This window comes from Colius striatus, chromosome 9 (genome assembly GCF_028858725.1).
Source record: "Colius striatus isolate bColStr4 chromosome 9, bColStr4.1.hap1, whole genome shotgun sequence".
NCBI classification, from domain to species: Eukaryota; Metazoa; Chordata; class Aves; order Coliiformes; family Coliidae; genus Colius; species Colius striatus.
In genome coordinates this window covers 11,444,424-11,458,080 of record NC_084767.1, presented here as the reverse complement: position 1 = coordinate 11,458,080, position 13,657 = coordinate 11,444,424, and the positions used below count along the sequence as shown (strand labels likewise).

Here is a 13,657-nt window from a genome sequence, read left to right as displayed (position 1 = left end):
AGTGCTTCTGGCTGCACCATTCCCCAGCCCTGTGCTGGCAAGTGTGGAACTGACAGAAACAAGTGAGATTTCAGTAAGAGTGAAATTACCTCTCACACATGATGCACAGTCCAAACTGCAGCCCGAGAAAAACTATTTGCTGGTGCCTCCAGGGGCCGGAGGCACAAAGAGCACAAAGGCCGTTTGCATGTGAGTGTGGGGAGGGGCTGGTTCCCCACTCAGCTCCCTTTGCAGCACCAACGACAGTGGGATGTAAAAGCAACTTTATTAGTGTCCCGCAGCAAGACACAGGAGTGGTTTGTACCAGGCATTCCAGTTCCCCTCTGCTGGCACCAGAAGTCATCGGGATTTGCTCTGGCTGCTCCCCTGAAACCCCCCTCCCAGACGGCTGTAGGCAAGTGACCTCCGGGCATCTGGAATGCCCTGAGCCCCCCTCACGCCCTGGCGTTGCCCTACACTCCTGGAGCATACAGAGCTGCTTTTCCTCCCTCACTAATACATTCAATAATTACTAGTTTTGTTTTTAGTAAAAAGAGTTAATGTTCCTCTGCTGATGCCACTGAGCAGCTGCAGGCTGGGAGCAGCACCTTCAGTATTAGTGTTAACCGTTAGTGTGGCTGGGAAATCCTCTTTGGTTATCGGATATTTCACTTAAAGCAAGATTATACAAAAAAAACCCCAACGTTTGGCCTAGAAATAACCCCCCTGAAACCTAAAAGCAACCTATATGAACACACTCCTGGCAGGCTGAAGCTATACTGATAGGCCTGAGAAATCTGAGCCCTCCCCACATCTAAACACAGTTATTAGGTCATTACATCGTGAGGAATAATCAGCTTCTGAGACAGCCTTGGAATATGAAAAGTAGAAGTTCTGGAAGGAGCAGTAGTGGGCTAGAGAGAGAAAAAAACCAACCAACCAAGACACAGAGCTGTGTTTAAATACTCTCCATGGCCTTGAATTCGCTGAGTGCCTGCACGGGGTTGACGTGTTTCTTCTGTGATGCTCGCTTGATCTTCGTTTGGGTCTCGTCTTGTTTCTCCCTCTTGACCAGAGGTTTCTTCTCTGGAGCTTTCATCTTCCAGGAGACGGCGGGAAGGTTGAGGGAGGCCATGCCCTGGGACTTCTGGTACTTGGTGGATGCCACGTAGGAGGCCTTCACGGTCTGCACCACGGCGTTCATCAGGTTCTTGGCGGCTTGGATGAGGGACATGGCGCTGTCCACCTGTGCAATGGCAACACGCCGGCGTTATGCACCGACACACGGGTGGCCCTGGCCTCTCAGAGCCCTAAGAGCCCGAGCTTTCTGGGGTTTCTCTGGGGATCTGAGGTTCAGAACTGGGAGCTGGTATCCAGCTTGTGGCACTAAAACCACAAGCGCGGTGTGTGCCTGGGCACCGAGTCCCACAGGCACGGCCAGGGCACAGCTCTGTGCTCAGAGCTTGGATTCCTGACTGCTCTGGGCATGTGTGGCCAGGTTTTGGCAGCAGGGGAGGGGCTACAGGGGGGAGCTTCTATTACAATATGTGATGAATTAACTGCAGCCCCCATTCCCTGTCCCCCTGCAGCACTGGGGGCACGTAGGGAAAATCATGAGTAGAGCTGAGCCCGGGAAGAAGGGCTGGGGGAGGTGTTTAAAGATTTGGGTTCATTTCTCATTACCTAATCTGACTGGATTGCTAATAAATTACATTTCCCCAAGCTGAGTCTGTTGGTAGTTGCTGAGTGATCTCCCCATTCTCACCTTGACCCACGAGCCTTTCTTTATCTCCTCTCTCCCCTGTCCAGCTGAGGAGGGGAGTCACAGAGAGGCTTTGGTGGGTACCTGACATCCAGCCAGGGTCAACCCACCACAGCAACTAAACTTCAACAGCAGCTTATTCTCTAATGAAATCAATAAAGCTGTAGTAGTATCTTAATCACTGATAATAACCTTTTAAATAACCCAAGAATATTAAGTTGTCCAGGAAAGGGAAGGAACACAACTGTGTCTTCAGCCAGGCCTGGAGCCCCTTTCCAGGTGGTTTCTGATTTACAAGAGCACTAAAATGAGGAGAAAACAAAACCCCAGAGCAGCATTTGCTGAAGCTTTAGCACATGGCAGAGATGAGGAACCAGAAATGGGACAGGGTGAAAGAGTGAGGGGAGGAGTATGACTTCAGCTGGGACCCCACTGCTCAGGGTGGGACCTCAGGCTGCGAGTCCAAGTCATCCAAAGGCAGGGGCTTGGTCTGGTCAGGGGCTTCAGAACCTCTGCTCAGCTTACACAAGAACTCAGCTGTCTCTACACACTACAATTCCTGTGTTGCAGCCATCTGAGGAAGGTTTTGAGACAAGCCTTGAGGCCATTGCCTGTCCTGCAGCAAACCCAGAGCACCCCAAGAGCAGGTGGGAGCTGCACCCTCCAGCAAACCAGTGCCACCTGCACTCCTCACCCCCTCATCACGCTGGAAAACACTTCCAGGGCATCTGACTGTTTCCATGAATCTTCCAGCAGGAAGAATCAGGCTCAGTGAGTGCACTGAAAGTGGGGAGGCACTTTTGCAGATGAACTGCCAGGCTGCTGGGGGTGCAAGCTCTTCCTGCCTGGCCGCTAGCTCTGCTTGCACAAACCTTCTGTGGTGTAGGGATGGGAGTGGGATGGTAACAGGAGAGTTTTACTTCCAGATTAGGAGAAGTCCCTGGACTGGCAGAAGTCTTCATGTGATAATCTGACAGGAGTTTATCACTCCTGCTGGCAACACTTAGTCCCAGTGGACAGAGAAGCAGAGAAGAGATAAAACCAGATCAGACTACAGATGCCAGCCTGCTCATATAACTAATTTATAGCAGGGGGTATGTAAATTCTGAAGACACTGAACAACTGCAGTAAAACCCTGGAGTAGGTGTTACTGCACAGTGACACATCTGCTTCTTTGACAGAGCGATGCCCTCAGCCTCCCAGCTCACAGGACATCAGCCATGCCACGGAGCCACAGCCCCCTGGGAGGGTGCTCAGCCTATGCAGGGTGGGCTCTCAGCAGCACGGCTGCTGCAGCAGGTTGCTGCAGCCCTCCCCTCACCCACTGCTGTCCCGGAGCACTCCCTCGACAGTTACAGCTTGTTTGTGAGGGGAAAAGACGTGCTAATAAGTTTAGGAATGTGGCAGAAGAGAGGAATGACTGAGCTGCATGTCCCTGCTGCCAGACCCCTGTGGCAGGGATCCCTCTGAGGAGGAAGCGCTTCGTGAGCCACGCCGAACAAAAGCATTTGTTAAGTAATGGCTAGAAGAAGGAAGCAGCTGGCCCATGGCAGCTTTCAGCTGTCACGAAACAGAGCAGCCACTAAAGCTCCCTGTGCTCTCAGGGCACAGCTACTGTGAAATATGAACAGTATGAACAGCTCCGGAGCACTGCAGGACCCTGTTGTGTTCGAAGGCTGCCAGAGACACGGGGTAGGTTTAGCTGCGCTGATTAAAGTGATTTAACCTCACTAAGGTTTAGCTGGGATGATTAAAGTGATTTAACCTCACAAAGAGCGAAAAAAAGCAGTCTGGAAAAACAGTAGATTACACAAAGGTAAAGTGAATCTCTCTACAAACACTGTTGAGTAAGGAAGAGTCTGTATTGCCCTCCCCTTTCAAACAGAAAGTGCTTCCTCCAGGAGCAGCGAGGCTATGCAGGCAGCATTCTAAACCCTGCATACATTAAAACTTTGACTGAACGCTCCAGAATCTCTTGTGTGTATTCTGTGATGCTGAGCATAAAAGTTTAGCTTGGGATAACGAGCCCTGGGAGGAAAACCGGACCAAGTGAGCACATCACAGCTCATACATACCCCAGACACAACCAGCTCCCCTCCGAGGTTCTGAACTTCAGCCTTCACTTTGCTGCAGATGTTCAGCTGATGGCAATAGAGCGCGATGCGCTGCAGGTAGGCCAGCAGGTCCTGTTTGCAGGCTGAGTCGGGGCACTGCAGAAACAAAGGGCAAGTTGGATTTTACAGTCACAAAAACTAGAACAGGAATGCCAGGATCCCAGCATGGAAGGGCCCTGCAGAGCTGCTGCAGCCCCAGCCCCTGCTAAAGCAGGTTCCCCTGGCTCAGGGGGCACAGGAACGTGTCCAGGTGGGGTTGGAAACCTCCTGAGAAGGAGCCTCCACACCCTCCCTGGGCAGCCTGGGCCAGGGCTCCCTCACCTCAGCACCAAAGGAGCTTCTCCTGGTGTTTAAGGGGAACTTGTTGTGTTCCAGCTGATGTCCATCAGCCCTTGTCCTGGCACTGGCCACCACAGAACAAAGATTGGCCCCATCCTCTCACTTCAGGGATAGATCAGCATTGCTGAGGTGCCCCTGAGCTCAGGCTTCTCCAGGCTGAACAGCCCCAGGGCCCGCAGCCTCTCCTCCTCACACACGTGCTATCCCCTCAGCATATTGGCAGCCCTGCACTGGCCTCTCTCCAGCTCCCTGTCTCTCTTGAGCTGGGGAGCCCAGACTATCATTTAAGGAGTAATCAGGCAACTTTGTTCTGTAACTGTGAGTGTGCTCCAGATATCATTCCCCTTTCAGTGGACCCTTTTGTCAAAAGACAACTGAGCAGCACGTGGGCAGCCCTGAACCCATGTACGAAGCAACACACGGGCTGTCAGAACAGCGCAGTGGCCACTGGACAGAACCAGCTGTGCAGCTGCCCTTGGGCTCCCTGCGAGGAGGAGGAGAAAGAGGAAGGCTGCCTCACCAGGTTTCTTAACCATAAAAGGTCCTTCCTGTGCACTGCAGCAGCAATGACCTGATGTCCAAGATCTCACAGATGTTACCCAATCCCGTCTCCATTTTCAATCTAAGGTAGGAGGTGATAAACCTGACAGTCACTCGATTACACCCAGCAAAGCAGATATTCTCCTGCCTTCTGCTCCCATTCTGTGGCAGCGTGGAAACGAATTCCTCACCAGGCATGAAATAAGAATTGTAAAGCATTTTCTGAAGCACTCAGCCGTGAGATAAAAGCATCTTTTGCAGCTTTGCAACTGAACCAGTGTCAGTGCCAGTGTCAGTGTCAGTCCAGGAGGCTGCTGGGGAAGCTGCTTCCTGGGACACAGCCCCAGGGAGAAACAGGGTCTGCAACAGAAGACAAGAAGGGCTCTGGGAAGCCTTTACTACCTGTGCCAGTCCCGCAGTGCCTTTCAAACCAGCAGCGAGTGTGGTGGCCGGCACGGCTCCTGCCCCGAGCGCCGGCCGTTGCAGATCTACTCACACGTCTCCTGGACAAAACCAGGATCGGACTCATTACAACTCTTAAGTTCTCTGCTCTAAAGCAGGCAACATTGTACTGAGCATTATTTCATCTCTAGCACCATACCCACGGATCAGGAATTCAGACAGTGTCAACAGGGACAGACTAAAGTCAGTTCCTGCTCTCATCTCCATCCCTCTAGACAGCTGCACCCCTTCCAGAAACCTGTAAATCTCCACCATCCAATTCCCCATCACTAAATGCACCTCACACACACACTCACATACAAACTCCAAGTGCCCTTCCCTGCTCCCACAGCTCAGTGTGGCTGTAAGCAGGGCTCAGCACCCCTCACTCGCCTCTGGGCAGTGCAGCAGCTGCAGGTCTGCCCGACCATCTGGGCACTGGCTGCCTCCAAGCACCAAACACTCCACAGAAACCATGAGCAGCCACAGTGATTGACCAGTGTTAGACGTGACAAGGAGAGAAGAGCCTTGCTCTAAGCAGCATTCACTTCCCTTCACCCATTGCCCTTTTGCTCTTCCCACAGACCAGACCCTGGGTCCACGTGAGCAATTTTCCACACACCCCTGTTCACAGCAAAATCCCAATTCATCCTGTACCCCGATCCTGTACAATGACCCTGCAATAAGGATTCCTGATGGATGATGGTAAATAATGGTATGATTAGAAGAATAATTCTAAATGTAGCACCAGTTTAGTACTTAATGCTCCACTCAAGCTCAGGTTTCTTGCTTACAGCCTCTCCTCTCCTTCCAGAGGAAGGTAAAGATCCCCTTGTGGGTGTTAGCAGTAGGATGGGAGCCCTAGTTGTGGTTGCCGACCTTTTCTCTTTAGCTGCCCCTGACCCATAAACTAACAGAAATGACCTCCTTTGTCCCAGGGCAGGGAGTCAAACACCTGAGGCATCCAGACCTCTGAGGTGGGCAGGCTGCTTCCAGCAGCCAAGTGAAACCCGTGAACAAGGAAGCAGCAAAGCTCGCAGGTTCATTTTTTAAGCTAATCAATATTAGTCAGCAGTACAAGACGTTTTAGAGAAAGTCCACAAATAGCATTGGCCAAAGAGCTAATGAAAAGCTGAAATTACCATTTTGGAAAATGCTCTCCATCTCCCAAACAGCTCATCTAACAAAGTGAACGAGCTGCATGGCAGCAGATTGAATTGAATGTTGACAAATGCACAATACGGCACGTCAGAAGGACCACTAAACAATTCAAGGTACTTTATGGGCTGTGAGCTTATGGAAACCATTTAAGGAAAGAGATTGTGAGGCTGCTGCATGTTTACCAATAGCTGAAGAAGGCAGCGGGGGAAGCAGTGGCAGAGGAAATAGGATTTGGGCTGCATAGATCAATATGACGTGAGTTGGGAAGCCGCGTTCTGTACTGTGTGTGCTGCCGCTCCGAGCAGGAGAGAAGACTCAGCTCTAAGACAGATGATGTTTAAACAGAGATGTAATGCAAGATGAACAACAACAACAGGCACTGCACTGAGTGAGCCCTGTTCTTACCTACGCAGGAACACTCAGTGAAAATCTCCCCAAAACCCAAAAGGCAACAATTCCTACACTGATTAAGGAAGACACCAGCCACAGGAAGCCCACCTGCAGAGCTGGCCTGGGAGAGTCCCCACAACACACAGCCAGCCACACTGCAGACAGAAACAGATATGTGGTGGGGAACACCTCCACCTCCCACACTCCCCAGAATGAGATGCTGCCACAGACTCAGTGGTGGCTGCTCCAAGTCAAACCCAGGATCTGTCCTGGACAGAGCAAACTCACACACACACTCGCTTCCTAACAGCTGAGCCTGTGGAGAAGCTGAATACCCTTTTTCTCCCTTTTTGCAATGAAAAGAAGGAGAGAAAGACAGAGCAGCTCTCCCGTGGCGCGTGCTGAGTAAGACAAGCACACAACTCCCACGCCCACGTCTCTGGTAGGTGTGAGTATCAGCCAGAGAGACTTTGCCTCCCCTCACCGTATCCTCAGCGGCAGCTGCAAATGCCGATTCACAGCGAAACACCCTGTGTGGCAGCTGGGCCTGGCCCCTTGGTCAGAGCAGCTGAGAGCAGACACATTAGGGACACAGCTACCATGGCAGGATGGGCACATGGCAGTGTGTGCTGGCAGCCACCACCCAGGAGAGCTGTCAGCCTGTGCCCACGGTGCACCCCAGACCAGCTTCTGCAGCAAGGGGCTGCTGGAGCCTTTACTGGAAGGGAAGCAGGGCAATCCCTTTGCTGCCCCCAGCTCCTTTCCATTTCATGACCAGACACTGATGGAACTTTAACCTCCCACCACTATCAAAGGTAAAAAAAGCCACAGAACTTTGCTTTGTAAGTATTCCACCATTGAAGAATAAACCTCCATAAGGTGATTCCTTTGTCTTGCTGCAAATCACTTTCATTTGTGCTGTGCTCATAACTGCTTCACAGTCCCCCATTCAAGACAAGCAGAGTGCTGCTCTGAGTGAAAGATGGAACACCTTGGGGAAAACCTGCCAGCTGATGGCCAGACACTTTCCAACAGACGTGAAATACCTTGGATAATAGCTTTTATGGTTTCAAAGGAAATGTGCTGTAAAACTGCCTGATGGCAGCAGTTAGGAGTTCCTGACACACTAACACGAGGGGTCATGATTCAGCCTTGTGTCACACGGCCAGCAGCACATAAAACCCCCTCTGTCTGTTAAAAGCCAGTATTGGGCAGAAGAAGGCATTAGTGCTCTGCTCAAATGCCTCTTGCACGGCCTCTGTAACTGTCACAGAGTTCTACATTAGCAAGTTTCTAAAGAGTATGTAAGCGTGTCTAATGAAATATGCAAGCTGCAAAGTATTAGCAGAGTATGGAGTTGGGACAAAAAGCTATATTCTTGTCAAAATGACTAACTCAACTGTGCTGCTCATATTTATCTTCAAACATGTGCTTCATCTCTTACATTTTTAAGGCCCTGCCTTCTACTAAAAGGAGCCATTTAGGGGTTTTGAAAGAGTTCAGTGCAGAACTGAGTAACCAAGTTTGCATAAAACATAGGAATTCAAAGGGGAAAAAAAGCAAATTTACAGCATTGTAACCTTTCAGCCCCAGGTGCCCCGTGCTCCAGAACACAAACTGCTCCTGGCTTCGTCTGCCGACAGTGCCGGCGCACCCTCTGCTCCCAGAGACTCAGTTGTCAAAATGCTACAGCAAGGAGACCCATTTTCAACAACACTTTTCAACTTTCTCTCCCCACTGAACCATTAATAAATTAGGGTGAAGACAACACCCTCTGGATGCAACGTTTAAAGAGAGATCTGCATGACAAAGATCTGCTTCCAAAGTGACAGGGAGTTAGTTCAAACCTTGCATCATGAATTCACAGTCAGAGATGCAACGAAAAACAAGTGACAGCAAAGACAACATAAAGTTTAGTCCCTGATCTCAGACTTAATCTACCTGCATTTCAGGGCCTCTCCTGAAAGCAGGGTAGTATTACTCACGCTGGTGTCTCTCTGTAATTTGGATGTGGACTGAGACCAAAGGTGCTTTGGCTTGACCCAGCCCAGTTTGTGACGTGGCTCAGGACAGGCAGGTGTGTTGCATAAACCCCTCTGAGATGGCCATATTCCTTCAGTCCTCTAAGAATTCATTTCAAGTACTTTTGTACATATAGCACAAGATGTGCAAGGGCCTGAGACAGCACAGCAAACACTGGTGTTGCTACATGCCTTGCTCAAAGCTCTCATCAACTTTGGACCACGAGAAAAAGCACTGGAGACTTTTGACAATCTTACCATGCAGTGCAGGGGGCATTTAAAAATTGTTAATATTAAAAGCTGCCTCAAAAGGTTGTGCAACAGGCCATGTGCAATAATTAGGGTGTTGCCTTTGCAGTCTTGTCATTGCTTTGGGAAGTACTGGGCATATTCTGAGCATGACAGGAGCAACACAAAGCCAGTTTCAATGCTGCTGGTTCCAGAGATTGGCCTAGATCCTCCGTGACACGAAGCAGTGATGGCACGTTGCTACCTGAGAATGGGAGGTGCTTGATTTAAGCCAAGGAGCTGCTAGTGTTCTATCTGCATAGTGTTAATATGCTGGGCATATTTAGCTGCTTACGCCGTGTGGGGTGGCAGGAGAGCAGCTAGAAAGAAAGGGCTAGAGCTTTTACAGCAGCAAATCTGGAAAATCAGTTAAAAAACCCACCCTAAACGAATCATATTTTCTTCTGTTCATCATGTCTGCAGTCCTAAAAGATCTGCTATTGCTCTCTTGTGCTGGAGGCTCATGAAAATGAATTGTGACTTACATGGTCTGCAATAGTCCGTCCCAGCTTGTCCATCCTGGACCCAGCCTCTGCGATCTTCTTGGCTGCACTAATCACATCTGACGTGTTTTTCAGTGGACCTTTACCTCTGCAAAACCAAACAGAGTTTACCTTCTAGCACCAGAAAAAGCTCAAGAGTGAACTACACATTGCTTTTCTCATTCTGTTCCACACAGCCCTGGATGTGATTCCTCACCCAAACTGCATGGACAAGGTCGCACAGAAAGGCCAGATGGAACCATCCCAGTACCTTCATTTTCAAGAGAGTTTCCCCCCTTCCAGCCCCTCCCCATGTTTAGATTCCATTAGGGATAAAAGCATCTTCAATTTTATTGTTTTGAGCAACCTAATGATGATAAGGGAGAACGTTTTAGAAGACAGATTTGACACGTTCATGGAATGCAACACCAAGCTTAAAAAACAGCGTTGTAGAGAATCTGCTACAATGAATTTCAAAAGGCATCAAAAAACCTCTCTTTCTTTTGCAAATCACTGTACTAGGAACTGTTTCTGCAGTACAGCAATATTGAGAAGCAATAGAATTTAATGTGGTAAAGAACTGCACAAGTATATGTATATATTCCTGGGGACAAGAATCACCCTTAAGAAAGAAAGACAGGCAATAACTGCTGTGTATCTATAGACCAATTCAAACAGTTATTACCACCCAGTCACTGCATAGTAATGTGTCTCCCAAGTTAATACACGGGCTTTAATAGGGTAACATTTAAAGGAAATTAGAAGTAAGACTCTCTTAAGAGTACTTGCAAAACATTTCATTGAGAGATGAGCAGCCCAGGCAGCTCTGAGAGGTGTTGCACAAATTAAAACGACTCACCTGGTGAAGTCTGTCATTTCCATCATAATCATGCACATTTGTTTGGCCAGAACAATGATGTCATTGCCACTGTCATCCCATTTGGATACTTCAGCATCCAATTTACTCTTTTCTTCCTGGAAGCTTGCGACTTGCTCGGCAATCTTTGCTTTTTGCTCTTGAGGGAGCTGAGCCATGATAGCCTGAAACAGAGAGTTTTCTCACGTTGCCTTTCACTTCTTGGAACATTTCACTAACAGCCAATTTAAGTCATGTAGATGGGGGATAAAACTTTAAAGCAATACTCTACCTAGAGGCCTTACAGAACCATCTCCTTCCATTCTGAATCAAAGTTTATGCTATTTTGTAAGAGAGTGTCCAGAAAGACAAGCTGACACTGGAAACACGGGCATTTGCACGATGAAACTGTTCAGATTCCAAATAAGCTTGCTACATATTACCACCCCTCAAAGAACAACTGCATGAAGGGGAGGCACTTGCCTTTTCTGTGCCATTTCAGAGTTTTAAAAGTTCCACTTGGGTATCTTCCAGTGTTGCAATGCATAGAAGAAATAATATGAGTGTCTTCCCTGCAAAAAGCTAGATGTACTATTTTGAAACATGCCTATTGAAGAAAGAGTAAGTGAAAAGAAAGATTATGTGCTTACTCCTGGATAAAAATCTATTAGACTAGGTTTACAGTCCATATGAGACTCAATGCCTTTGCCTTCGTAAATACTGGGAGCATTCATGCCTCCAGGAGCAGGTGAAAAGGAGTGCTCAGTACAAAAAAAGTCACTGGCTGCAGCCCTGCTGAAAGGTAAATTAGAAATGTCTGCCTTTAAATAAGAGCAGAGAGAGGGATAAAAAATACTCCCACTTAGTATAATTTCCAAGCCAATGTGGCAGAAGTTTGATAAATAAGGCCGAGCTACTTCTTGTCTGGCTTCAGGCTAGAAGAGCCTTCACAAAAGATCTTCCATGGCACTTTCCCAAGAGTGTAAATTGTTATTGATCCAGGAGGGGACGTGTCAAATAAAAACAATAGATAAGGGCTGTTTTTCCTTCAATGTACTGATTTTAAGTTTTCACCTCTTAATGATAATATACTGTCTCTCGAGGCTTTCATTTTTAACAGTCATAGGAAACCCAGTTAGTTTAAATGATTTCATCTCTGAGCTCTTCTCAACATTGTCTTGATAAATGCTCAGCGGCCAAACACACACCAACACGTGTGTGAGATGAGGTTGTGAGAAGCTTTCTTGCCCACAGACTTCGCACTTGCCTGTTGAAAACGAGCAGAGTGGAATGATGCTGCCCCGTGTCTCCCTGCAGAAACTCACCTAACTAAATGGCAGTGCCTACAACGTCTGAGATGTCAAAGTAGAAAGTACTTAAGCAATACTAAAAGGATTTTGATCTTTCAAAACACCCAAAACGAAACACAAGGGTTTCTCACATCCACCAAAACAACCTGTGCTGCATTTCACTTGACCTGCTTTTCAGAGGGAAACTGGAAACAAGGAATGCCACCACCCCTACCACTCTCCTCTCCAAATTGATCTGCCTTTTCAAAGGAAGCTGAACTGTTTCTTGAAGGCAGGTCACAGTTTTATCACACTTACCCTTGCACTTTGTCCAGCAATGAGCTGATCATCTTCAGTCTGAATACTCGTTCTGCTTCGGGCGTCAAAGTCCTCAGTCTCAAAGTCAGAATCATCCAGCTCTTCAGGAGTCTGAGGAAAGAGTGACTCAGAGTCAAAGAACAGATATCACAGCTCTAAAAATCAACAAGAGTATTGTCCTTCAAGCAGACAGAATGGAAACTAGTGAAGGTAAAAATCACCCAGTGTTTTCAACACAAAGGGAAGTAGAGGGATCGTACCCAGACTGTAACGTGTGTGATGATACGTGCTTGCTGTGACACACCATGCTGAGCCCCAGGATCACATGCCACTAACTAAACACCTGGGAGTTGTTTGAAACGGGAACAAACAAAGTTTTGCCAAAGGAAGAGTATTTTCACAACTTGGTGAAACGTCAAAGCTGCACTGGAGATCCTGAAGCTAAAACCGCGCACGGCTTGAAGGCCTGCTTCAAACCCACAGCCCTCGTCTTTAACACAATTACAAATCAAAGCATTGACTAACTTAACAACAGATAAAATACATCAAAATTTATTCCCATCCTCCAGGAAAAGCTGGAAATTTTTAGCTGGTAAGGGCCAGCTTTTATGCTGTAGGCTAAACACATCTGACCTAGTTCCTACTTGCCTAAGATTTATTTTTGCTACTGCCAATCTATAGCTGGTGAACTTTTTATAAAGCTTATCAAGTTTAAACAGCATGTTTGCCAAAATACTACATCTCTGCCTAGAGTGGCACTTCATGACAATTTTGCAGAGCTGGATCAACAAAGAGCTTCACTGATAAATGCAATAAATTGTGATGAATTGATAAGATGCAACTAAAACCCTTGTTCTTCAGATTTCTTTCCTACGGTGTTAATTTTACAAGCTTGTTTTCTGGCACAGACATCCTGTGATACAGTTCAAATGAAGATGGATACCCAAAACAAGTGTCAAAAAGCAAAGGTGAGTATGCTGACAATTGAGGCCTCGGGCATTTCAGCCACTGTCTCCTCTCCATGCCCTAAAGAGCATAACCAGCAGGACACACACCAAGGAGTAGCTTGGTATACCAGTGTTTTTAAAAGTTCTTTAAAAAACACAGAGAAAACGGTTCTGCTGCATCTTTAGAAACTGTTCATGATTTTAAGCCCCCTCCTCTGCTCATCCATCCCAAAGCCCAAACAGCCTGGGATACACAAGGTGTAATGCTGCCTTTCAGTGTCTCATCAAGGAGAACGATGAGAGGTCACCTGCAGATCAGGGAGTAAAGAATCTACAGACAGAGTAATATTCTGGGTTTGAAAATACGCTGCCTAAACACAAAAATTAGGTATTTGAGTGATGTTTCCTTCTGGTTGCTGTAAAGAACAAGTGCCACTAGGCCAAGTTGCAAGTCACTCGGCCTGTTTGCCCCAGCTGAGCTTCGCAGTATTCCCCTGCGAGCGTGGTTACTCCTGTGGTCCAGTTTGAGACAAAGCCCTGGAGAAGTGGATGGCTCTATTATCCTAAATACATTCTACACCTTACAGCCCTTTGGACCACAAATACTGGCATTTTAACTTCTTTCTAGGTCACTGATGTGTCCCCAAGGAGCTGTCGTTAGCTGCTGGCAGGCGCAGCAGAGCCGTGGCACCCTGACACCAGCGGCGCAAGGGGAAACGTCAGCATTCCT

At 47.9% G+C, this 13,657-nt stretch overlaps 1 protein-coding gene across 1 annotated transcript in view; it reads right to left on the bottom strand.

Annotated features, from left to right (window-relative positions):
• Positions 1-246: 246 nt before the first annotated feature.
• CTNNA1 (catenin alpha 1) overlaps positions 247-13,657 on the bottom strand; it is a 117,447-nt gene continuing 104,036 nt past the window's right edge. The window contains exons 14-18 of the mRNA XM_062001939.1: positions 11,981-12,091; positions 10,377-10,558; positions 9,521-9,626; positions 3,817-3,951; positions 247-1,225 (exon numbers count right to left, since the gene is read on the bottom strand). Of these exons, the coding sequence (XP_061857923.1) occupies positions 938-1,225; positions 3,817-3,951; positions 9,521-9,626; positions 10,377-10,558; positions 11,981-12,091 (822 nt within the window). The 3' untranslated portion in view covers positions 247-937. The remainder of the gene's footprint in view (positions 1,226-3,816; positions 3,952-9,520; positions 9,627-10,376; positions 10,559-11,980; positions 12,092-13,657) is intronic.